Source organism: Somniosus microcephalus, chromosome 8 (genome assembly GCF_052327205.1).
Source record: "Somniosus microcephalus isolate GS21.2 chromosome 8, FLI_Smic_1.0, whole genome shotgun sequence".
NCBI classification, from domain to species: Eukaryota; Metazoa; Chordata; class Chondrichthyes; order Squaliformes; family Somniosidae; genus Somniosus; species Somniosus microcephalus.
Window position 1 is genome coordinate 32,821,971 of NC_140994.1, and position 24,246 is coordinate 32,846,216.

The 24,246-nt window shown below is 43.8% G+C and overlaps 1 protein-coding gene across 6 annotated transcripts in view; it reads left to right on the forward strand.

Moving 5' to 3' along the window:
- nrap (nebulin-related anchoring protein) overlaps window positions 1-24,246 on the forward strand; it is a 106,258-nt gene that overhangs the window by 75,468 nt on the left and 6,544 nt on the right. For all 6 annotated transcript variants that reach the window (XM_085994469.1, XM_085994470.1, XM_085994473.1 and 3 more), the window contains 12 exons: window positions 3,346-3,459; window positions 4,426-4,623; window positions 5,531-5,635; window positions 7,742-7,840; window positions 10,668-10,772; window positions 10,866-10,973; window positions 14,433-14,744; window positions 15,371-15,475; window positions 16,944-17,042; window positions 19,431-19,535; window positions 21,052-21,159; window positions 22,164-22,475. In XM_085994469.1, the coding sequence (XP_085850595.1) occupies window positions 3,346-3,459; window positions 4,426-4,623; window positions 5,531-5,635; window positions 7,742-7,840; window positions 10,668-10,772; window positions 10,866-10,973; window positions 14,433-14,744; window positions 15,371-15,475; window positions 16,944-17,042; window positions 19,431-19,535; window positions 21,052-21,159; window positions 22,164-22,475 (1,770 nt within the window). The remainder of the gene's footprint in view (window positions 1-3,345; window positions 3,460-4,425; window positions 4,624-5,530; window positions 5,636-7,741; window positions 7,841-10,667; window positions 10,773-10,865; window positions 10,974-14,432; window positions 14,745-15,370; window positions 15,476-16,943; window positions 17,043-19,430; window positions 19,536-21,051; window positions 21,160-22,163; window positions 22,476-24,246) is intronic.

Below are 24,246 nucleotides of genomic sequence, written 5' to 3' on the forward strand. Positions count from 1 at the left end.
ATTGTGCATGCAACTGGCTGCCTTTAATTAATTAAAGTTAGTCTCTAGTCAAATCAGGACAAAAATGGTTCGCAGCATGCACACCTGATCTGTGTATTAATTTTATATATTTAAACAAAGTTGTAGCCTTGAGTATTTGTTTTTTAGATTTGCTTTTTTTAAAAATTCAAGTTATAATGCCACTTTTTTTTCCATTCTCGGGATGTGGGCGTTGCTGGCAAGGCCAGCATTTATTGCCCATCCTTGAGAAGGTGGTGAGACTTCTTCGTGAACCACTACAGTCCATGTTTTGAAATTTTCCCACAATGCTGTTAGGTAGAGTGTTCCAGGATTTTGACCCAGCGACAATGAAGGAATAGTGGCGATATATGTCCAAGTTAGCATGGTGTGTGACATGGAGGGGAACTTGGAGATGATGGTGTTCTCACGCGCCTGCTGTCCTTCTCCTTCTGGGTGGTGGAGGTCCTGGGTTTGGGAGGTGCTGCTGAAGAAGCCTCAGAGTTGCATAGATGCTGTATAGATGAATGTACAGGAAGAAAAGTTGCAAATTAAGTGTACATGATGACCATCACGTCTTAATTATCTTTTGAGATTTAAACTTGCCAGGTGTTGGTTAGACTCTGAGAATAGAGTTTCTCAAATACTCTCTATTTCAATCAGGCTAATAATGTTTAGCAGAGAATGGGGGAAAGATTGGGTTGGTTTGCGCCTCAGGTCAGCGCCCCCGAGGCAAATTCCTTAGCGCCTGGGCGTGCACCGCTAATGCCTCCTGTGAAATTCAGCGGGAGGTTAGCGGCAGCGATAGCCGGTAGCGTCTGTGCTGCTGCGCCATCGCCGATGACGTCATTGTTGTGCGCAGCGCCACGCTTGCACCCCAGCCACAAACTTCCCTTGCGCCCCCTGACCTATCGCCGGACGATATGCCCGACAGGATCAGGGGGCGCTTTTGCAGCGGCGGCGGCGCTACTTAAAGGGCAGGTGGTCAGGCGACCATTTTTATTTTCGCCAACTGCCGGCACCTGCTCCCTTTCACTTTTTTATGTGGGATGCCAGCCACGATCGCTCAGCCTGGCACTTCTCAAGTACCTGTACCTCTTCAAGGCTGTTTTCATGGCATCCCGCTCCCTGGTGGTCCAGCAGGGCCTCGGTGCGCGCAGCACTAGGCCCCTCCCCTTTAATTAGGGGAGGAGGCCTGCAATGACACGGCGTGACGTGGCACAACTGCACGTAGCGCCGTGAAATTAAGTAGTAGCGCCCCAAGCAGGAGGTGGGGCACTTTCCAGTAGCGCCCCACCTCCTGCTTGGGGCGCTACTATTGAATTTACGGTGGAGGGGGCTAACTTTTTCAGGGCACTGCTCAATTTTTCCCCCAATGTCTTTTCCTTCAACTAAAATGTAGGCAGCGATTTTCCCTATGTCGGCAGGTCCATGGCAGGCGACGTCAGTGGTGGGTCGCTGCCCCGCTGCTGCCTCCATACCGGCCTCCGACATGACTTTCCCCTGGTTGGGCTTGTTAAACCCGCCCATTGAGTTTTCCGGCCAATTGAAGGAAGCGGGTCTGACACATCATCAGCCGGTTTCTTTAAAGGGACCATGTCCAAATTTACTTTGACAGTTGTGTTCTACAGCATTGAGGTGCTGCAAACACTGACAAGCACTGCACAGAGCTGCAGGGCTGTACCCAGGCTCTCCTATGACTCCCTCCATATGCTTATGCACATTGCACAGGAGGGCACAAGCAGGGATGTCATCAGGCGGACCAGGCTGCAGTGGCACAAATCTTTCAATGATCTCAGTAGATCACGAAATGTTACTGCAAAGCCACACTCAACCTCTCATCACATCCCCATCACTCTGCCTTCCCTACCCTACTCCTGCACATCCTTACTCACACCAACTTACCTTGCACCTCCACCCATCCCTCTCTATCTACATTATCACTTCCCCATCTCACTAGCCGCCCCTCACACTCACCCTCATCCTAGTCCAATCATACCAACTAACAACACACAAGGGTAGACACTTGTGTGTTTTAGCCAATGTTCATGTGAAGTTTCTGTTAATGTGCTGTCAAACATTGAAATCTTTATTTTCAACACTGCGTTCTTGGACATATTTGCGTGCACCTTTGGAAGTGGCTTAGTGAGTTCCAGTAAATGGTGAGACATAATGTGCCCCCGTAATGCTGATGAGTGTGAAAGGAATGGCTTGGGCATTGTAGGGATGCTTTATGTTGTTGGTGTGGGGTGGTGCCGACCAGGTGCATAACGTGGCAGCCAGAGTGTACAGCGTCAAGTGAAGTAAATGTGGCAATGGTGAGGCCATCCCTGGCATCCCGGGCAGCAATGTGGTCGGGTGCTGATGCCCTCTGTCCTGTGCAGCATCAGTTGATTGCGGAGAAGTTTGTTGTGATTGTTAGTGCTGTTGGTGTGCCTGGTGCTGCTGGTGTTGGGGCTGATCGTGGTGAGATTCTGAGGACCAAGGTGAGAGAGTATAAAGTGCACCCATGCTGATGGAATAGATGGCAGGTCAGAAGCGATCGGTCAATGGTGGGAGAGGTAATGAGGTCAGATTGGATGGAGACTTGTGTAATGACTTGCAGCATCCTGAATCTGTAGTGGAAATGCAGTTTAGAGAAGCTAGTGGCTGAATCAGCTGGGAGCTTTGACTTGACATTTGAAGCTGTCAACTCATCAGCTGAAACAATGGATAGTGACCTCCCGCCTCGGCTTCACTGACGAGGTCTAGGCACAGCGGGAAACCGGTGGGTGACCTGCCAAAATTCAAAAAGCTGGGAAAAAAAGCATTAAGTGGCTATAAACAAGCCACTAATGATTTGAATTGCGTCCCCCGCCACTCCCTGTAGGGACTGTTCAGCACTCGCAGACCTGACATCGGAAATGCAGGTGCACTCATTTTGACAGCGAGTTCCCGACCTGCTGTCAATCATTTTAAATTTCACAGCTGACCCACCACCCATCCCGTCTTCTGAGTACCGGCAAAATCGCGGCCTACTGTTATTTTTAGATACGGTCTTTTTTAAGTACAGTGGCCGTAAATTCTGCTGTGGGATATTAGTTTTGAAATGTTTCATGTATTGGTTGGAATTCCTCTTTCAATTATTTTACCGCAGCATTAGCTTATTTATTTTAATGCTTTAATGCCTCTGTTAAAATAACGGTGACAGGAATTTCAGACTTCCATGTTTATTGTTTGTATGCTAGTATCTTACGGCAGGATTTCAGGACATCCTTTTAAGAAAATGAAGCATTTCTACAATCTTTACTCTACATTGTTGTAGCATTTCCTTGACTTTTGGCTCCTAACATGTGTTTTCCATCACAGTACAAATACAAAGAAGCATTTGAGAAGACAAGAGGTCAGATGGTTGGAACACAAAAACTGGAGGATGATCTGAACATTTCTCATTCTGTCCATGCAGCCAAACTCAGCAGTGATGTATGTAGGAAAAGAATTTACAAGTGTTTTGAATTCATATACTTTTCATCAAATGTATAGTGCAGTCCGCCTGCATATCATGTAGTTGATACTGAGACCTGTGGGGGGAGGCCATGCAGCGTTGTATCGTCAGTATTGTGTAGTACAAAGCAGAATACAAGATGTGGAAGGGATCACTTTTCATATTTAAGGTTGGCGTATTGGATTTCCATGTTTGCTTTAGAAAAAAAATTAGAAGCCATTTTGATCACATTTGCCTGATGTTGAAGGAAGTCATGGAGTTAACTATGTGACTTTAATCTGATACCATGTGAGACACCATCACTGACCATAAGTTAACTTTCCAAAACTGAATACTAAGCATAATAATTTTTATATCTTTCTATTGAGCGCAACCTCATCGGTAATAATGCCATGTTAGACACATCATTTATGCTGTAGATGTACCGATTTATTTTCAATATACATTATTGAATATTTCCGGCCTCCCTTCCTTTACCACCTGGCCCCCTCAGACCCTCCGATCTCAGGGAGTCACAGTTTCAAGGCCCACCACTAGCTTCTTCTGTGTCTGGGCATCCTTCGATTGGAGGAAGAGAAGAATGGGGCAGAAGGGCTGGGTACTGCCCATCCTGCCTAGTTTACATGTGAACACATCACCTGCCCCTATTGCAGGCCCAGGTCCTGATCTGCCTCTTTGGGGAACCCCCAGTGTTCCCAGGGCAACAGAAAGGGGGTGAAGACCTGACATAATGGGTCTCCTCCCTCTTTTCCTTTCCATAGTACCTAAGAAATAAACGTTCCATAGGCTCTGTGGAAAAGAATATCATGGCCATGGTATTCTTAATATAGCAGAATAAATAGGCTTTATGTGATTAACTATCTAGCATTATTTTGGGTAACAAATATACCTTTCATTAAAAGTTTTTAATGAGATGTTACTATTGCTTGTTGCCTTCAAACTAGCTGACGTACAGGAAGGATTTTGAGGAGACAAAGACTAATTTCCATCTACCCTTGGATATGGTGAACCTTGTACATGCTAAGAAAGCCCAAACTTTAGCCAGTGACCAAAACTACAAACATATCATCCATCATTACACGACACTACCCGATGACTTGAAGGTGCAGTGGGCAAAGCGAGCCTATGATCTACAGAGTGAGGTAAGCGTACACTGACAGTTCTGTGTTTTCTTTTCTGATTTTCTCCCATTTTCACCCTCCTCTTCTGGTTCAAGCTGTGGTGCAGTTCCATGGGTGTTCGCTGTCCCCTGGTTACATCGCCTAGGTATTCTTTTTCACATGTGTGCCATTTCATCAGGGAGGGCATTGGAAGTTGAGACCACTTCAGTGCTAACTTTATGTCTACGCACATGTACTTTCTTTAGGGGCCAATGGATAGTGATCGAGAGCTGGAAACCTTGCTGATTTTTCACCTCCATCATCCAGGGATACTGAGGCTAATTGAAGCAGCCCAGACATTGCTCTAGTTGGGATCAGCTAACCAAGCAATGGCTGGGAATTTTAACCTCCGACCTTCTGGGTCTATGTGGCTGAGTGCCAAGATGGGAGGAGGTTGTTCTGTACCTTTTACAGTTTTCAGTATCATCCTGTTCACGATTTACTAACGCCTTTTGTTAAACACTTACTGAATAATTTCTTCAGACACAAAAGAATATTGTATCTAGAAATATGGAAAACTTCATAGAGATGCACAAAATAAATGGAAGAATAACAAATAGGTAAATGGATTAATTCTCATATTTATTTGCCACCTATGGGTGTAAGGGGCGATTCAGTTGTCCCAGCGAGGACCGGGGCTCGCTCAGCTCGTGATATTCCAATTCCCCGAGGAGAGGCCACTGGGTCACAGAATCACCCCCAGCGCACTCACTGCGCTCAGACCAGTAGCTGCAGCGTAAAGGCACCCTCAAACAGCGCTTTTGTTCAAAATGTAGAACAGTTTGAAAACTATTGACGCTTGATTATTAGTCATCCTAACTTTTAGTGAATGCGCCTTTAATAATGCACTGTGATAATTATCTTTTAATAATGTGCTGTATTTTAATAGAACCGGTACAGATCTGACCTGAATTTCATGAGAGGAGTGGCTTGGATTTCAACAGGGGCTTTGGGGATTGAAGGAATGAAGCGAGCAACTGCCCTCATCAGTGAGGTGGGGGCTTTTTTGATGTTGAGTTGGAGGCCTGTTCTGTTTGCACTACATGAAATATAAAGATGTTGTAGGAATGGCCAAATTCCTATCTAGAGATTGAGCTTGACGCAGGCAATCAATCAAAAAGGTTTTTAATGTCAAACTAACGAGTTTAAACAGATTGATGCAAGAGAACTATGAATACAGGTCTTAACAGGTCGGAGGCGCCACGAGGACTGCCTGGGCGGTCCCGTGGATGGCGTCATGACATCATCACATTTTTCCCGCGTTTGGGTGATCACGTGATTAGCGGCATGACGTCATCGCGTTTGCCCGCGCGTTTAAAGGGACCGCGCACTGTACATGCAAACAGTATATACAATGGTACAGATTTAGTCTGTAGCTAACACATCGTTAAAGGGAATTATGTACAGTTGTTCAGAGTCCCTCAGTGGCTCTGCCACAATGTAACCACAGATACGGTGTGAAGTAGAAGTGACACTGATTTATTGGTGTGTCTGATCATAAACTGTATACTGTAACTCACAATTGTGTGATTTAAACAAGCCTCCCTGATGCTGCTGGACACTTTATTACAGTGTCAGCTGTGGCTCAGTAGGTAGCACCCTCACCTCTGAGTCAGAAGGTTGTGGGTTCAAGTCTAGGGCTGACACTCCAGTGCAGTGCTGAGGGAGTGCTGCACTGTCAGAGGTGCCATCTTTCGGATGAGATGTTAAACTGAGGCCCTGCCTGCTCTCTCAGGTGGATGTAAAAGATCCCGTGTCACTATTTGAAGAAGAGCAGGGGAGTTATCCCCAGTGTCCTGGCCAACACTTATCCCTCAATCAACATCACTAAAAACAGATTATCTGGTCATTGTCACATTGCTGTTTGTGGGAGCTTGCTGTGTGCAGATTGGCTGCTGCGTTTCCCACATTACAACAGTGACTACACTCCAAAAGTACTTCATTGGCTGTAAAGCGCTTTGAGACATCCGGTGGTCGTGAAAGGCGCTATATAAATGCAAGTCTTTCTTTCTTTCAGTGCCTGGCTACCTTTTAGGTGGCGGTTTGGGGGCGGGCGTCAATGCTCATACAGACCCTTCTCCTAGACCACATGTAAGAAATCACACAACACCAGGTTATAGTCCAACAGCTTTATTTGAAATCACAAGCTTTCGGAGCGCTGCTCCTTCTTCAGGTGAAGTGGAGAAATGCATAAAGACACAGCTTATATAGTCAGAGAATCATGTCAGATGTTTACAGGTAACCTTTCCAACTGCCATTTATCGCACCTCGGCAGGGAGATAATCACAGCAGTCAAAGGTGTGAATGGTGTCCAAACAGGTCAGTCAGGGGGGTTTGGACACCATTCACACCTTTGACTGCTGTGATTATCTCCCTGCCGAGGTGCGATAAATGGCAGTTGGAAAGGTTACCTGTAAACATCTGACATGATTCTCTGACTATATAAGCTGTGTCTTTATGCATTTCTCCACTTCACCTGAAGAAGGAGCAGCGCTCCGAAAGCTTGTGATTTCAAATAAAGCTGTTGGACTATAACCTGGTGTTGTGTGATTTCTTACATTTGTCCACCCCAGTCCAACTCCGGCATCTCCACACCTAGACCACATGAGTAAGGGGACTAATAGAAACGTTAAAAAAAAATCTCACCCTTCAGGCCCTTCTGGAGGCCGGTACTCTGCTCTCACTGGGCATACCAGCCTCTAGTCATATGCCAGGCTTCTGACAGGCAGGGAAACTCTTGGCCTTGGGAATCCCCAGCCTTGGCTCTTGCCCCACCCTAACTCCACTCCTTAGCATCATTGGCCTTATATGGGTTGGATGGAGGTTCTACCACTTACAAGTCCCAGTGGTAACTCCTAGAGTAGGCCGAGAGCGGCGTATCTGGGTTCTGGCCAAGTTTTGGGCCCCAATATTTATTTTATTAATTGCTGCAAAACTATTATTATTTTATGTGGATAATTATAATAAATATTTGTATTTTCTGAAATGATGGTCAAGTAATAACTGATAGCTCCTGTAGTGGCTGATCTAGTGGGAGAGAATGGAATTAGACAATGGTTAAAATGGAATAAATGATTACTTTCTACTGTATCTTTCACAGAAAAAATATCGACAACATCCATCTTCACTAAGGTTTACACAGGTGACGGATTCGCCTGATTTGACTCATGCAAAATTCAGTAACATCATTGCCAATGAGGTATGCTAATGGGTGAATTGAACAGAATCTCACTGTGCCAAATGCTAGCCTAGTGAAACTCACAGGGCCTTCCATGACTGCCCACTAAAGCATTGACTGCCTTCCAAAGTAGCAATGCACAGCAACAACTGGTTAGATTCAATAACTCATATCTTTACCCATGTCATTACTCATGGATGAGTCGGGGGGTTTTATAAGAATTGGGGTGTTATGCCAAATGATATTACCTGAGACACTGACTCATTGATTTATCAGCATTGGGGTTGCCCCTACAATCGGGGAAAACTGGTAAAGAGACCTGGGATCTGGCAGTGGTAGGCTGAGCTCTCATTGTCTAGCAGCGTTTTAAGGTTGGTATCCAGGTCTGGGTACACTGGGAGCGGGGGTGGTTCTCAGGGTTCTGTGAACACTGCAGTTGGGGGTTTATGAACATTGGGGTCTCCTGGGATCTGAGAGTATTGAGGGCGGTTCTGGGATTAGGGTGCATTGGGATTATGGTCTAGGTGCTTGTGAACACAGAGTGGGTACTGGGATCTTAGAGTGGGGGATGGTATTGGTGGTGGTGCTGGGATACAGCAGCACTGAGGAGGAGCTTTTGGAGCATTGGAGGAACCAGAGCCTGGCAGTATTGAGGGTTACTGATCTCTGGCAGTATTGGAGGGAGAGGAGGGTCTAAGAGCCTTGTGGACGGAGGCCTAGAGAATGGGACAAAAAATTGGCACAGGAAATAAAGTTTGTGGACAGGAAGTGCACGTCATACGCATGACTTTTAATAATAAATATCAGTTGATCTACTGTGGTTTTGCTCATAGTAAGACCTCTGCTCACCTGATAATTGTTGTTTATTGTGTCGATGGACTCTGTCACTGCTCCTTGAAGATATGTGCTCTCCTTTAGAAATCTTGTTTTTTTTGTAATACGTGAATCTCCTTCTCTGTGTATTTCTCTGTCACTGTGTCTCTTTTTATGTTTCTGTTTGTGACTTGTCTCAGTCTCTGCAAGTTTCTGTGTCCTTGTGGCCCGATTTCTCTTCCTGATGCGTTGCTTTCCATATCTTCCAGATGTTTTTCTCTCTGTCCTCCAATTTCTGCATCTGTCTCCTGATTGCGCCGTTCTCCTAGGCTTTTTGTCTGTGTCCCCGAACCCTTTCTGTCTGTACCCTGATCTTTCTCTGATCTGTTTGTCTTTCACTGCAATCGCTTTCTGTCTTTATCCCCAAGTGTTTCTTTTTCTCTGTGCAGCAATCGCTTTTTTCCTCCTTGTGCTTCTCTTTATCTCTCTGACCCCCCCAATTCAGCCTCTTTTTGTGTCTACGCGATCTGTCTTTGTTCCCCTAATACTCTCTGTCCATCGAAAACCCTCACATCTCTTGAATTTCTCTATGCCCAACAATCTCTCTCTCTGCAACCATTCCTTTCTATCCCCATCTCTCTCTCTCCCCATTTTCTCTCTCTGTTTTTGTTTTCCTAACCTTTCTCTGTCTCTGAGCTGGCAATCGCTCTCCTGCTGATTTCCCTCTGACCGCCCCTCCCCCCCCCCCCCCCCCCCCGCCCAATCTCTCTGTTCCTTTAATCTCTCTCTTTAGTCTATTTGGCTTTCCGATCTCTCTTTGCCCTTTAAATCTCTCTCTTTGGGCTCCAATGTCTATTTCTTTGTTGTCCAGAATCTCTCTCTTTCTGTCCCCCCCGCCTCCCCCCCCGTCTGTACCATAGTTCCCTGAATACCTCTTTTTCTTGTCCTTGAATCTGTATTTCTCCTGTTACATCTCTTTCTCTCTCTCTGGCTCTAGACAGCACTGGCGGCAGCAACAGTCTGAGAATGAGCTGTACATTAGCAGAGCATCATTGACCCAAATCAGTGAGCAGAAACAAGTTTTTCTTGGGGGAGGGAGGATGGATACAGAGTATTGGGCTGAGATTGGACCAAGCAGCTGGGAAAAATATTGGGGCAGAGAGCAGTTCTAGGAGGCCAAAAGATGTATATCGGGGCAGAGAGCAGCTCGAAAATCTACCCGTGAAGAAATAGCAATATGCGGCCCATTCAGTGTCTGGGAGGTGCAGGAATGAAATTTAGATGGTCCTTTGGTGTGCATGTTTAGACGAGCCCATGGAAATAAAGGCCAGACTCAAAGTTAGGAACAGCGCTGTAAGGGAGTGACTGTGAGAGGGAAAGTGGCTGCAGGTTCCAAGAGTAGCTGAAGTTGGAAAATTCATTAAAAGCGATTTTATAAAAGGAAGATTAACAAGGGATAAAATGCAAAAGAAAAAAGATAAGAGTAATTCTTATCTTTGTCAAGTTGGCATCAGAACTGGCACAAACAATTCAGATTTCATTCACAGGCCACCCAGTTAGGTAAGTGGAGGCTGTCACATAATGTTACCTCACAGAGGCATAAAGGCATAACAAATATTGCATGGAATTTGGAGACCCACCTACCTATTTTAATATATAATAAACGTTAATTTGTTTATGCAGTAGATTAAGGCCAGCAGTTTTCACTAGTTTTCTGGAGCTTAATCCTCCAATGTATCTGACCAACAGTATAAGGGTGAAGTTTAGTATTTGATTTCTAAAGACATTGCCTTGGTTAAGTACAGTTATATGCCCTCCCCTAAGCCCTAGTGGCTGCCATCCTTTTTATTGTCATTAACTGCTGAATCCTCACAGCCATCCCTCCTCTCCCTGGACTGGAACTGGCTGTGCTTACTCCCGGATCCCATGTGCTAATTGTCTGCCATTGAACTTTAAATAGTCATGTTTAGTGAATATTGCTAGATAAAGGATCAACACGGTGTACAGGTGAATATTTGGATTATTTGTCTTTCAGCGTCTGTACAAAGCTGCAGGGGAAGATGCCAGACATCATTATACTCCAATTGTTGGTTCACCTGAGTACATTCAGGCAAAAATTAATTCAGCAAATTTCAGTGAGGTAAAATTCTCTTCAGTATTGGACTGATTCCTTTTAAGTTCCATTTTTTAAAATATGACCAATGTTAAATTCCTATTGTGTGCTTCTCTGCAGGTGATGTACAAACAGTCATGGCTCAACCAACGAGCTCTAGGATACAAACTGACACTTGAAGCCATTCCCTTCCAGAGTGCAAAAGCATCCAGGGAAATAGCAAGTGATGTAAGAGGAAATCTCATTAGTTTCTCATGGATAAAGCAATTACATAATCTGCATTTGTGACCAATTACAATCAAGAAACAGTTGGGGGAGACTTTCAGGTTGGGCGCCAAGCGGGCACGATATCAGCAGTGCGCCCAGGGTGTCCACCCAATGTGGCATTCAAGAGGCCCAAGCCACTTTCAGGTTCGGGCCTCGTTAACATTTTTTCAGTGAGCTGCCAAACTCCGTTGCAACTCACCGGTCTGTACAGGAGCAAAATCGGGCAGTTACTGCAGGCAGAGGGCAGCGGGTCAGGCCTGTTGGAAGTGAGGGGAGGGTGTCGGCACAGGCCAGCACCGGGCCAAAAGATTTTTCTGGGGCCTGCAGGAGCATTCTTGCTCCTCCTAGCCGCCTTTAAAAAAAAAAAAAAAAAAAATTAAAAGTTACTGACGTAATAAAACTCACTACGCACTTGGCTTAAGCATAAAGCAAGGCCTTAATCAACTTGTTTCAGAACATGGAGGTCTAGTTGTACTTCACTAGTTCCTTGTCTTACAAAATGTCCCTGGCAAGCTGGGGCCGATGCCCGAGTATTTATACTCCTTGGACGGCGCCACCAGCTGGCCGTCCAGCATTATTTCACGAGTAGTTTCTTGATGACTGATGAGATTTATAACAGTTACCTTCTGGGAGAGGTCTGTAGTGGTCCCTTCCAAGCCTGAAGAAAGTGTGACTGGCTTGTGCCATTAATGCTTTGCCCGTTTCTTCTTGAGAGTTGCAATTGGGGTCCCACAACAGGCGTACCACTCTAATTTGCATATCTGAACAGCCTCTTGCCTGTTTTGGCCAGGAGTGCCGTGCGCCCACTTAAAGGCCTGCCTGAGAGTTGATTCAGGCGGGCAAATGGGTGCACAAGGTCCCCACCAGACTTCCAACTGTCGGGCGCCCATTTTTCAGGCGAGAGATGAGCGGCCAGCAGTTGGAACTCTCTCCCAGTTATGCTCCCATTGAACTGAGGCAAAATATTTTAAATAGTTCAACAGCTGACATCTTAAACACAAATTTGACGAGAGATGGAGAGTTTGCTTTTTTCACAGTTACCATGGCATAGACAATTTATCATGTCTAACAATCAGTTTCCACCTTGGCAGTTACAGTTACGTAGTGTTACTGTAATAATTTGAATATTTGTTGTATTAATTCTGTGCTTGGGAGCAGTGGTGTAAAATATAAGTAGCACTGCTACAGAAAAATAATGAGTCCAGAATTTGCGGTCAGCGGTGAATATACGGCGCCAGCTGTTCATTACACTTACACTCCCCTCAGACTCTCTATGGGCTTTTGCACTGGAACTTGCTGTGATTAGAAATCCATTTTGATGCAGAGCCCTCTACAGGGGACCTGGGACCTCTGACCAGAGCAAGCAACTGTGTATCTCCATAACCAACCAGATTGAAGAATTCTTAATGAGGCGCACAGTCTGAACCAGGAATTGTCAGCTAGAATAGTTAATTCAATGCCAAATCATGTACAGAAAGTGAAATAAAGAGAGGGAAAGAAAGATGGGATTAAGAGTGAGAGAGATAATCGAGACAGAAAAAAAAGTTAGAAAATGTATTTAACTTTTTTTATTTTTCAAAATCTCCAACGAAAATTAAAATAGAAGGAATATGACTCCATACTCGTAAAAGTTAGTTTTCAATGCCAGAGCGGTTGTTTAGCAGTAATTAAGACTTATCACACTGTTAAAATTTACTTATACTGGAATGGACAAGCCCTAACTTTTTCTGGAGATATTAGTGGGTATTTATCATGTAAGTACCGCAACTTCACGCCGTTCCATGTGTTTCATTGCCGAGTCTCTTGGCAAGATACTGTTATAGCAAAGCTTCTGGAGGAGTAGGGCAACTTGGACAGCAACTTCCTGATTTCCGCGTTTAACTGCGCATGTGCGGGCGCTGGAAGTTGCTGTCCGATTTACTCTTTAATAATAGTGAGCAATGATAGCCTCACCGTTATTTTTTACTGCAAAATCTGGGCCATTTATATCTTTCATGTACTAATTCAGCGATGTGCATTTGTTAATTTTCTTAGCTTAAACTTTTAATGAACCCACAAGTAGGGTGAATGGATTAAGGTTGCTGCAATTCATAGGAAAATGCAGAATGCTGTTAAGAATGAGTTTTTCAACAAATAATTCAAGAACAAAATCATATTTACCGGTGATAAAATAGGCCAGTTTAATCCCTATGTTTTAAAGAGACCATTGCCACATTTTAAAAACATCTGTCCATTTTTGCTCAAAAAGGTATCAGCCACTATGGACAAAATGACCGTCCACATCACTTAAACTAACTAGAGATTAAAGCCCCATCTGACCACACAAGTGTGTTCCATTCTTTTAAAACAGGCCCACTGCCACACTCTGCATCAATCAGGCCGTATGTATTATAATCATGCATCTTCAAGAATAAAGAGCCTCCATACTCACTGCATTTAGTGCTTCTAAATTTTCATCTTTGAAAATGCAGGCTGTAAATGTTTTTGCCGGTGAGAATAATGGTGTCCAAGAAATGTTACGTCATTACTGGCATTTTCTTCTTTGGCCAGTGAAGGAAAGACTAGCGTTTCTGTAGCGCCGTTCACGACCAGTGGACGCCCCAAAGCACTTTGCAACCAATGAAGTACTTTTTGGAGTGTAGTCACTGTTGTAATGTGGGAAACGCAGCAGCCAATTTGCGCACAGCAAGCTCCCACAAGCAGCAATGTGACAGTGAACAGATAATCTATTTTAGTGATGTTGATTGAGGGGATAAATATTGGCCAGGACACTGGGGATAACTCCCCTGCTCTTCTTCGAAATAGTGCCATGGGATCTTTTACGTCCACCTGAGAGAGCAGACGGGTTTAACAGTTTAACGTCTCATCCGGTTTAACACACTGGAGTGTCAGCCTCGATTTTTGTGCTCAAGTCTCTGGAGTGGGACTTGAACCCACAACCTTCTGACTCAGAGGCTGAGCCACAGCTGACACTCAGGTTCTATGATGTTGATTCATATATAAATAGTCTACTAATGATAATTCAGTCACATTTTGTGCTAAAATAATTGAATTATCCAATAATGTGAATTAAGTAATATAACTAATATAGCAAAGTACTTAAAACATTTGAATTATCAGATAATTTGAATTAATAACATTGAATTAAGAGTAGATTACATACAATACTGCTGGATGGCATGAAGCATAGTAGAAACACCACCCTGATAATAAAGATGATGGCTTATTGCAGTAAAACTATTGCCTAAAATAATGATTCTAATTATTTTAAACTTTATGGTTAAAAAAAAAAGCACTTGAGTAGAAAAAGCTTAAAACCCCGCCTTAATTATAACAAGTGCTGTCTCTTCCCACCAATAATAGTGGAAAGATGTTAGGGTGACGAGAATCTTTGAATAATGATATTTAATTTTTTTTCAGTATCAATACAAGAATGCCTTTGTGAGGGAGAAGGGAAAACATATTGGTGCTAGAAGCATTTTGGATGACCCCAAGATGCTGCACTGCATGCAAGTTGGCAAGTTACAGAGCGAAAAGCTGTACAAGAAAGAATCGCAAGACAGCAGAACTCAGTTCCACTTATCAATGGACATGGTGAATCTGGTGCATGCTCGGAATGCCCAGGCTTTGGCCAGTGACTTGGGTTACAAGAAGTTGATTCATTCGTATACAGTGCTACCAGATGATATGAAGATGCAATTGGCAAAGAAAGCCTATAATCAGCAGAGCGAGGTAAACCAACAAACTGAATTTTAACACAAATTGCCATATTTCTCAAGTAAATCGGGCTGCCGATTTTGCTATCAACCCGTTTTGCGCTACTGGTGTTGACCAATTTCACCCCAAATATGATTTTAAAAAGTGGAAACTGGGTTGATTTTGACAGTTTTAGTCTTGGATTTACTGCCCATTTTCCAGGTTCTTCCAGCTCTCCCTTGAATTTGCTGATACTTATCCAAATCTCTTGAATTTGGAGATGTGGGAACAGATAAATATTCTGGAGTTTTGCTTGATTAGAACTTTCCCTTAAGATATTAAATAGGTGGGACAGAGCTCATGATGGGATGGATTATAACATGGCCTGTGGAAGGAATTGACAATGCACTCAATATTTTGTTTTTATTCCACACTTTTTTATATTCTTATGAGTATTCTTTTAATAGTACCTTTTAATCATGATTCTCATAATGTGTCAACATATTTGCTCTGCTTAAACCTTACTTGAATATGCACAATAATCATTCTGGTTTTTTTAGGCCGCTGGTGAATTGCTCCTGGTTTGCTTTCTGAAACTGTTGCCATTTATATTTCAGGCTTGGCCGTAACTTAAGCCATACTTCTATCTCGTTTTCATACAGATACAATACAAGTCTGATCTAAACTTCCTGAAGGGTGTTGCGTGGATGACACAGGGCTCCCCACAGATTGAGGCAGTGAAGAAAGCTGGTGAACTTATCAGTGAGGTAATATTTTTATCAGTCATGCCATTGAAGATTCTTTGAAATGACTTTTTCCAAGACAAGTTAGCCCTGACTTTCTGCTGGCTTTCGGCCTGATTTCAGGCAGACCTGGGGCAGGCGGGAGAGGGAAATTGGCCAAGGGACTGTTCTGCAGGCTCCCTCCCTACTCATCGTCATCACCCCCTACAAATTAGGCTGACCTCAGAAAATTTGCCAGGTTCAGCAGAGATTAGGTTAGGTGGGTGCGGAGTCCACCATTACCAACGTTATGCTAAATTTCTGCCAAAGCGGAAAATCCCGGCTGGCTTTGTCTTAAACAGACAATGAATCATGATAGAATAAATGCTGAACTATACTTTGTAAGCCATAGCAGGATATTTGCCTAACTTACAACAACAACAACATGTATTTATATAGCTCCTTTAGCTTAGTAAAATGTTCCAAGGTGCTTCACAGGAGCATTCTAAAACAAAATTTGACACTGAGCCACATAAGGAGATCTTAGGGCAGGTGGGTAGGTTTTAAAGAGCGTCTTAAAGGAAGAAAGAGAGGTAGAGAGACGGAGAGGTTTAGGGAGGGAATTCCAGAGCTTAGGGCCTTGGCATAGAAACATAGAAGATAGTGTTAAATCTGTGAGTTGTTCAAGTAATTAATACTCAGACTTAATCAGTAACAATAAAACAGGTCTTTACTGGTTGGAGGTAGGGACTATACGTAGGTCTTTACTTCATGCCCACAGGCGGGAACTGAGGGGAGATCAGTACCCACAGTACTATTTATACCCCTATGGCCAGGAGTGGTACTGCGTATCACTACGCCCAACAAGTAGTGCAGTCCTGTCCATAGGTTCAAAGTAGCACACATATTACATACACAACAGATAGGAGCAGGAGTAGGCCATTCGGCCCTTCGAGCCTGCTCCGCCATTCAACGAGATCATGGCTGATCATCCAAACCCTAGCACCCGGTCCCTACACCGACAGCCATCCCACCCAAGCCCTATCCCCGTAACCCCGTAACCCCACGTATTTAATCCCCCCACTAACACTAAGGGTCAATTTTTTTTATTTTTTTTATCATGGCCAATCAACCTAACCCGCTCATCTTTGGCAGCTGAAGGCATGGCCGCCAGTGGTGAAGCGATGAAAATCGGGGATGCTCAAGAGGCCAGAATTAGAGGCGCAGATATCTTGGATGGTTGTGGGGCTGGAGGAGACAAGGGGATAATTTGGTGAAATTACAATGAAACCTTTGCAGTTTGGTAGTATTGCTAAGAGACCTTCTGGAATGTAATTTTGTGAATGGATTTATAATAAATATATGTGAAGACACAACATTATAAACATTCTTGAATAGAAGTGACATTTTTGGAACAGAGATGGGGAAGAGTGTCTGAATCCGTTACGCACTTTGTAATTTTTTTATTTTCTACAGTGTACTTAATTAAATTTTCAATTTCTTTGTTCTGCAGAAAAAGTACAGACAGCATCCTGACACCTTGAAGTTTACAAGTGTGATTGACTCTGCAGATATCATCCATGCCAAGACAAGCTACCTGCAATGCAGCGATGTATGTTAAGGGAGAGCTTTGAAGTATCCTTTCATGTGGCAATAATGTATTAGTGCTATATCCCAATTTCCCCATCAGATCTGCAATAGTATTTCTGCACCAAAATAAGTAAATGTAGCTTGATGAAAGTGCATTAATTAATTCAGGGAACATGCCATCCACCTCCTCTTCCTTTGAATGTAGTATTGAAAGCAGATAGAAATCTATCGTAAATTTGGTCTATTCACTGACTTAGCCTAAAGGAGTGAGGGAGCAGGACTGAGGGAGAGCAAGCATGCATTGTCAGATTCGATGCTGCCAGTGGCCTAGTAATAATTATCCCTTCAATGCTCCTGTCCTCAAGCAGTTATATGAAAAATTACAAACCAACTAAGCAAAAACTCTCTCTCCCATGGCACAAGCCTGGACTATGAGTCGTACTGCATAGTACGGTGGTACAGTAATGAGTCTGAAGCAATCATCAGGTCTGCAAGTTGATCTTAGATTGGAGGTGCATTGCATTGTACTCCAGCTCTTCCTAATTGGTACTGATGGAATTTGGTCCTGTTAGTCTACATCTAGCCTATAGCTTCCTAAAGATCGATTCTGTTGATTCAGGCTACCTAGGTATTGTGCATGCTAAATTAGGATCAAATTGGACATGTTTATTAGTGTGGATAGCAGTGGCTACTTGTAATAGTTAAATGGTTGTTGGAGGGAATCCGCTGTCACTGTAACTAGTCATTAGTTAATTTGAAATATAGACTTAATCATTGGAATAAGTTATATGTGTCCTCTAGGTAATAGATGAGTTATTGATGACTACTTGTTGCTATTCAGGAAGGTTTAGAAACCTTTATTGCACGTAGGATCCACCCCTGTCAATTCTACTTCATTAAAGTGCTGACCAACTATCTGGAAAATACATTAAAACATCCCTAAAAACTTAGATCTTGACTACAAGTAGTTTCCATTCACTAGGTAATTTAGTTATTAAGCTATGACCAGTTCTAATGGTTGCAATGCTGAGTATTGGTTCTGTTGTATCCAGAGCTCTATTAGCCCCTTAGCCAGTTACTTGCACTTTTTTTAGGCAAAAGAACAGTCCAATTGCATCACGCTTATGCATTTCCCAGGTTTATTTGTCTCGTTGAAATAACATAAAATTTTTATATTTTGAGAGCTACAAAATGATTCTATACTCAAAGTGTTAATGTGAGTTAACAATGAGTCTACTCCATAATAAACATACATATTAGGATAAATGGTTCCAAATATTTGCTATTTACCTCCAGAAATAGTGAATATTTGCAACAATTATACAACATTATAATAAACAACTTTGTTGTACCTTCTTCTTCTTAGGCAGTCCCTCGGAACTGAGGATGACTTGCTTCCACACTAAAAATGAGTTCTCAGGTGACTGATGAGTCCAATGCGGGACCTACAGTCTCTGTCACAGGTGGGGCAAACAGTGGTTGAAGGGGCGGGTGGGTGGGGTGCTTGGGTTGGCGTGCGCTCCTTCCGCTGTTTGCGCTTGGCTTCCGCTTGCTCCCGGCGAAGCGACTCAAGGTGTTCGGCGCCTTCCTGGATGCTTCTCCTCCACTTTGAGCGGTCTTGGGCCAGGGATTCCCAGGTGTTGGTGGGGATGTTGCACTTTTTCAAGGAGGCTTTGAGGGTGTCCTTGAAGTGTTTCCTCTGCCCACCTGGGGCTCTCTTGCTGTGCCGGAGCTCCGAGTAGAGCGCTTGTTTTGGGAGTCTTGTATCGGGCATGTGGACGATGTGGCCCGTCCATCGGATCTGATCGAGCGTGGTCAAAGCTTCGATGCTGGGGATGTTGGCCTGAGCGAGAACACTGATGTTGGTGCGCCTATCCTGCCAATGATTTTGCAGGATCTTGCGGAGGCAGCGTTGGTGGTACCTCTCCAGTGCTTTGAGGTGCCTGCTGTACATGGTCCATGTTTGAAGCATACAGGAGGGCGGGTATCACTACTGCTCTGTTGTACCTTTAAAGTACTGGTCACTGCATTTATCCTGCTAACTGTCTATATAATGGTATCTTCTGACTCACATTCAGTGCTGAGCTGTCTAGATATAATCAGTAGAAAGTAAGATCATTGAATTTTCAGTTACTGGTATCTTACATCGGTCAAGAGAAGCAACAAAAACTGCTGTAATTTTACAGTATGTGCCTTGAAATCTTGTGAATTTATTTAATATGTATTTGGTCAATTTTTATCAAGTACAAATCTGTTTGCTTTGATTTTTCTCACTCAACTATGTGTTAATGACAACTGCGCTTTCTATTGGGAGAATACCAAAAAGAAAATTACGAGTTTAAAATGAAAGAAAAGAAGAAAGACTTGCATTTATAAATAAGATCTAATGTAATGGTGCATTCCTTTGCAGAGGTTGTACAGATCTAGATATGCACAGTCTATGCATAGATGCACAATACCACCCGACCATCCTGATTTCAAGCGAGCAAGAATCAATGCCTACAACATCAGCGATGTAAGTTGTTGGATTGACTGTTGACTGCTCACGGTCATTTCATTTGATCTAATTAGTATTTTTCTTCTACCAAAGGATTACAATATGTCTATTTATGATTGCACTACATATTCGGTAAAAGTTTGCAGTCCGCTCATATCTGGCACTCCATTGCTTCAATATGCCTGTGTCGGCGCCTGTACATGGAGTGAGCCTGTGGCTTGGTGGTAGTATTTCTGCCTCAGGGTCAGAAGGTGCAGGGTTTGAACTCCACTCCAGGCAGTCCTGGCGAGTGGAGACTGGAGCTCTGGCTCTGAAGAGTGGGTTGACATCCAGTGGGACAGTTGCAACTGGTGGGTGTGGGTGCACCCCTGTCCCCATCGCATGGGTTGTGGGAACCCATAAGACTTTCCTGCCATATAGGACGAACCACCCTACCGACTTGTATAAAGATGGCTACAGGCATGGAAGGAGCGTTCACGTCGCAGCCTATCAGGTTGTTAATCAGTCTATGAATCCTTCCACTACTTCACACTATTCTCCCAGGGAAGAGAGCGAAGCAACAACACCTGTACATGTACATGGAAGAGCTGAATTAGAAAACAGAACAGCTGTCTTGATGATTGAAGAGCTGGTATTCATTTAGCTATAGCCATATAGATATTGTAGAGCGCCAGCATGGCATATGCCTCCTGCTGCATCAGCAAGCAGCTTCTGTATGAGATGCATACCACTGTCAATCTTTCTGTACCATTTATTTTCAGCAGCGTGATTTGAGATGATTTGAGATTGTAGTAGATGGTGAAATTTGCATTTTACTTACTGCTGTTGATGTTTAATGTTAGTCTGATGGATTTCTGATTTCAGCTCAAATGCTGTGAGAAGGCATCAAGAGGAGGCCACTTGCTTCCTCACAGGGACGTAGGGACAGTCAGATCAGGGCCACCCTTGTGCATCTCCTGGTACTCAGTCTAGGTGTTACATAGAAGTATAGAAGATAAGAGCAGGAGTAGGCCATTCGGCCCCTCGAGCCTGTTCCGCCATTTAATGAGATCATGGCTGATCATCCAAATTCAGTATCTTGTCCCTGCTTTCTCCCCATATCCCTTGATCCCTTTAGCCTTAAGAAATATATCTAACTCCTTCTTGAATATATTTAATGAATTGGCCTCAACTGCCTTCTGTGGTAGAGAATTCCACAGGTTCACCACTCTCTGGGTGAAGAAATTCCTCCTCATCTCTGTCCTAAATGGCCTACCCCTTATCCTTAGATTGTGACCCCTGGCTCTGGACTCCCCCGCCATCGGGAACATCCTTCCTGCATCTAGTCTGTCTAGTCCTGGTAGAATTTTATAAGTTTCATTCTTCTAAACTCTAATGAATATAAGCCTAATCGACTCAATCTCTCTTCATACGTCATTCCTGCCATCCCAGGTTGGTGGAGGACTGGGAATAGTATCTCCGATGTGGTAAGGAGGACTAGAGGTGTGATGAATCTCCTTGGGGAAAATAAACCTTGTCATTTTTATGATTACAGAAAGCTTACAAGACATCTTGGGAACAGACAAGAGCATTGGGTTATGACCTTCGATTGGATGCAATTCCCTTCCAGACAGCCAAAGCGTCAAGGGAAATAGCCAGTGATGTAAGAACCAGTACTTTCCTACAAAATGTAAAGTCTCTCTCTAAAGATTTTAGACTCATTTTACATGTACTGCAACTACATCACATAATAAACAGCAACCTGGTTTTTACTTGATTGAAGATATAGAAGATTAAAGGATTTTTATTGATTGGACCACAAACAATCTAATCAGTATCAATTCATAAGGAAGTCTGTTGCATTTCTAATATTATATAAAGCATGTTGTAGCGGAACCAATAAAAACTTGAGGTTATCTAAAACTCTGCAGCCCGTGTCCTAACTCACACCAAGTCCCGTTCACCCATCACCCCTGTGCTCACTGACCTACATTGGCTCCCGCTTAAGCAACACCGCGATTTTAAAATTCTCATCCTCGCCCCTCCCTATCTCTGTAACCTCCTCCAGCCCAACAACCCTTCGAGAAATCTGCGCTCCTCCATTTCTGGCCTCTTGAGCATCCCCTATTTTAATTGCTCCACCATTGGTGGCCGTGCCTTCAGCTGCCGAGGTCCTAAGCTCTGGAATTCTCCTCCTAAACCTCTCTGCCTCGCTACCTCTCATTCTTCCTTTAAGACGCTCCTTAAAACCTACCTCTTTGACCAACGTTTTCGTCACCTGCCCTAATATCTACTTATGTTGTTTTATAACACTCCTGTGAAGCGCCTTGGGACATTTTACTATGTTAAAGGTGCTATATAAATACAAGTTGTTGTTGTTGTGGTTGTTGATTTTACTATGCAATGCATTGTGTTAATACGGCTGAATAAATTAGATTTCTGAGATTTTCTTTTTATCAAGTAATATACAAAAAAGACAAAAGCTATTTGTATTTGAATGTTATAAGTAGGACAGTTACTATCATACACAAAGTACATATATAGACATTTATGAAAGCTCAATTTCGTGATTTGTAAAACGGCAATAATACAATTTTGACATATTGGCTTTCATAATGTTAGTTGCTCGTAAATATGTTCAATTAAAAAGCTTTCCTTTCATCATAGTACAAATACAAGCAAGCATTTGTGAGAGAGAAGGGTCAGCAGATTGGCTTCCGCACTGTTGACGATGATACGAAAATGAAGCACTTCCTAGCCGCCAGCAGACTCCAGAGTGCCAAGGAATACAAGAAACAATTTGAAGAGGGAAAATCCAAGTACAAATTGCACATGGACCAACCTGGTTTTGTACAAGCTAAAAAGAGCCAGGAGCAAGCCAGTAACATTAACTACAGGCAGCACTTACATCAGTGGACATGTGACTCTGAGCAGCTAAATGTGAAGCATGCCAAAGAAGCTTACAAACTGCAAAGTGATGTAAGTATTCGGGCATCATTTTTATTCTTTCAATCATGTGTTTAAATTTGAACAGACAATGTGAGCTTTATCAAGGACAGGTAGGAAGTGGGTTAGTGTACACACAAGGGGTGAAGCCTGCTGATAAATGTGTGTCGTGACTTTGTAAACATGTTCTTTTACCATGTCACTGCACATAGCAACTAGAGCAATTCTTCTCCCATGGCATGCTCATAAACTCAGCTGGGCCACCTGGAGGTGGTCAGGCAATGGCACTTTCCCACACAAAGGATGGAATTTTCTGGGGGATCAGCAGATGGGATTGGTGGCGGGTCGGGTGGGAAAATTGATATTTTGGAACCCGCTGTCAACTCGCTCCCATGCGCCTTTCCCGATGTCGGGTCTGTCAGCGCTGAGCAGACCCGACAGGCTGCGGCAGGTGACCCAATTCAGGTAATTAGTGGCTTGTTTAGAGCCACTTAAGAATGATTTTCAGCTTACCTTTTGCATTTGACAGCTCGCCCACAGGGTCTATCCTGGTCGTGGACCACGTCTGTCAAACTGAGGCAAGAGTTCAGTGGCCATTGAATCAGCTGTTGATTTGACAGCTTCAAATGTAAAGTAAAAGCTCCTACCTTACAGCGATACCTTCCCTCAGCCACAAGCATTTCCTCACTGCATTTTCACAACAGATTCACTATGCTGCAAATCTTTGCACAAGTCTCCATCCAGTTTGACCTCATTACCTCCCTCGCCATTGACCGATCGCTTCTGTCATCTCTACTTCACCTGCCATCTATTCCATCAGCATAGTTGCCCTTTATACTCTCTCACCTTGGTCTTCAGAATCCCACCACGATCAGCCCCAACACCAGCAGCACCAGGCACACCAGCAGCATCAACAACAACACCAACCTTCTCCGCAATCAACTGATGCTGCACAGGACACAGGGCATCAGCACCTGACCAAATTGCTGCCTGGGAGGCCAGGGATGGCCTCACTATGGCCACATTTACTTCACTTGGCGCTGTATACCCTGCCTGCCACATGATGCGCCAGGTTGGCACCACCCCACACCAACACCATAAAGCATCCCTACAATGCCCAAGCCATTTCTTTCACACTCATCACCATTGCGGGGGGTACCGTTATGTCTAACCATTCGCTGGAATTCACGTGGTTACCCTTGTGTGTTAGTTGGTATGATTGCACTAGGATGAGGGTGAGTGTGAGGGGTGGCTAGTGAGATGGAGATGTGGTAATATAGATAGAGAGGGATGGGTGGAGGTGCAAGGTAAGTTGGTGTGAGTAAGGATGTGCAGGAGTAGGGAAGGCAGAGTGATGGGGATGTGATGAGAGGCACAGCAGGATGAGGCTGTGTGGCTTTGTACTAACATTTCATGATCTACTGAGATCATTGAAATGTTTGCGGCATTGCATCCAGGTCCTCCTGACCACATCCCTGCTTGTGACCTCCTCTGCAATGTGCAACCAGGCTGTGTTGATCTCTTGGGGAGGACTCTTCTGCCCATGGGAAAGGGATAATACTAATAATAGCTTTAATATTTGAGTGCAGATTTCTGGGTTAGTTTGGAGCACAATACTGTTTAGGCTAAATACTCTGGACCTGGACTGATGAGAGCGTGGAATGCTGGAGAGATGCCGTAGGGGGAGTGGGGAGTAATTTAGGAAGGAACCTGGATCTGATGGGTTTTTGCACCTCGCATCTTTCCCTCTAAAATGTGCTTCAGGTTGGGGGTGGGGTGGTGCTTCTTCGTGATTGTTGCAATG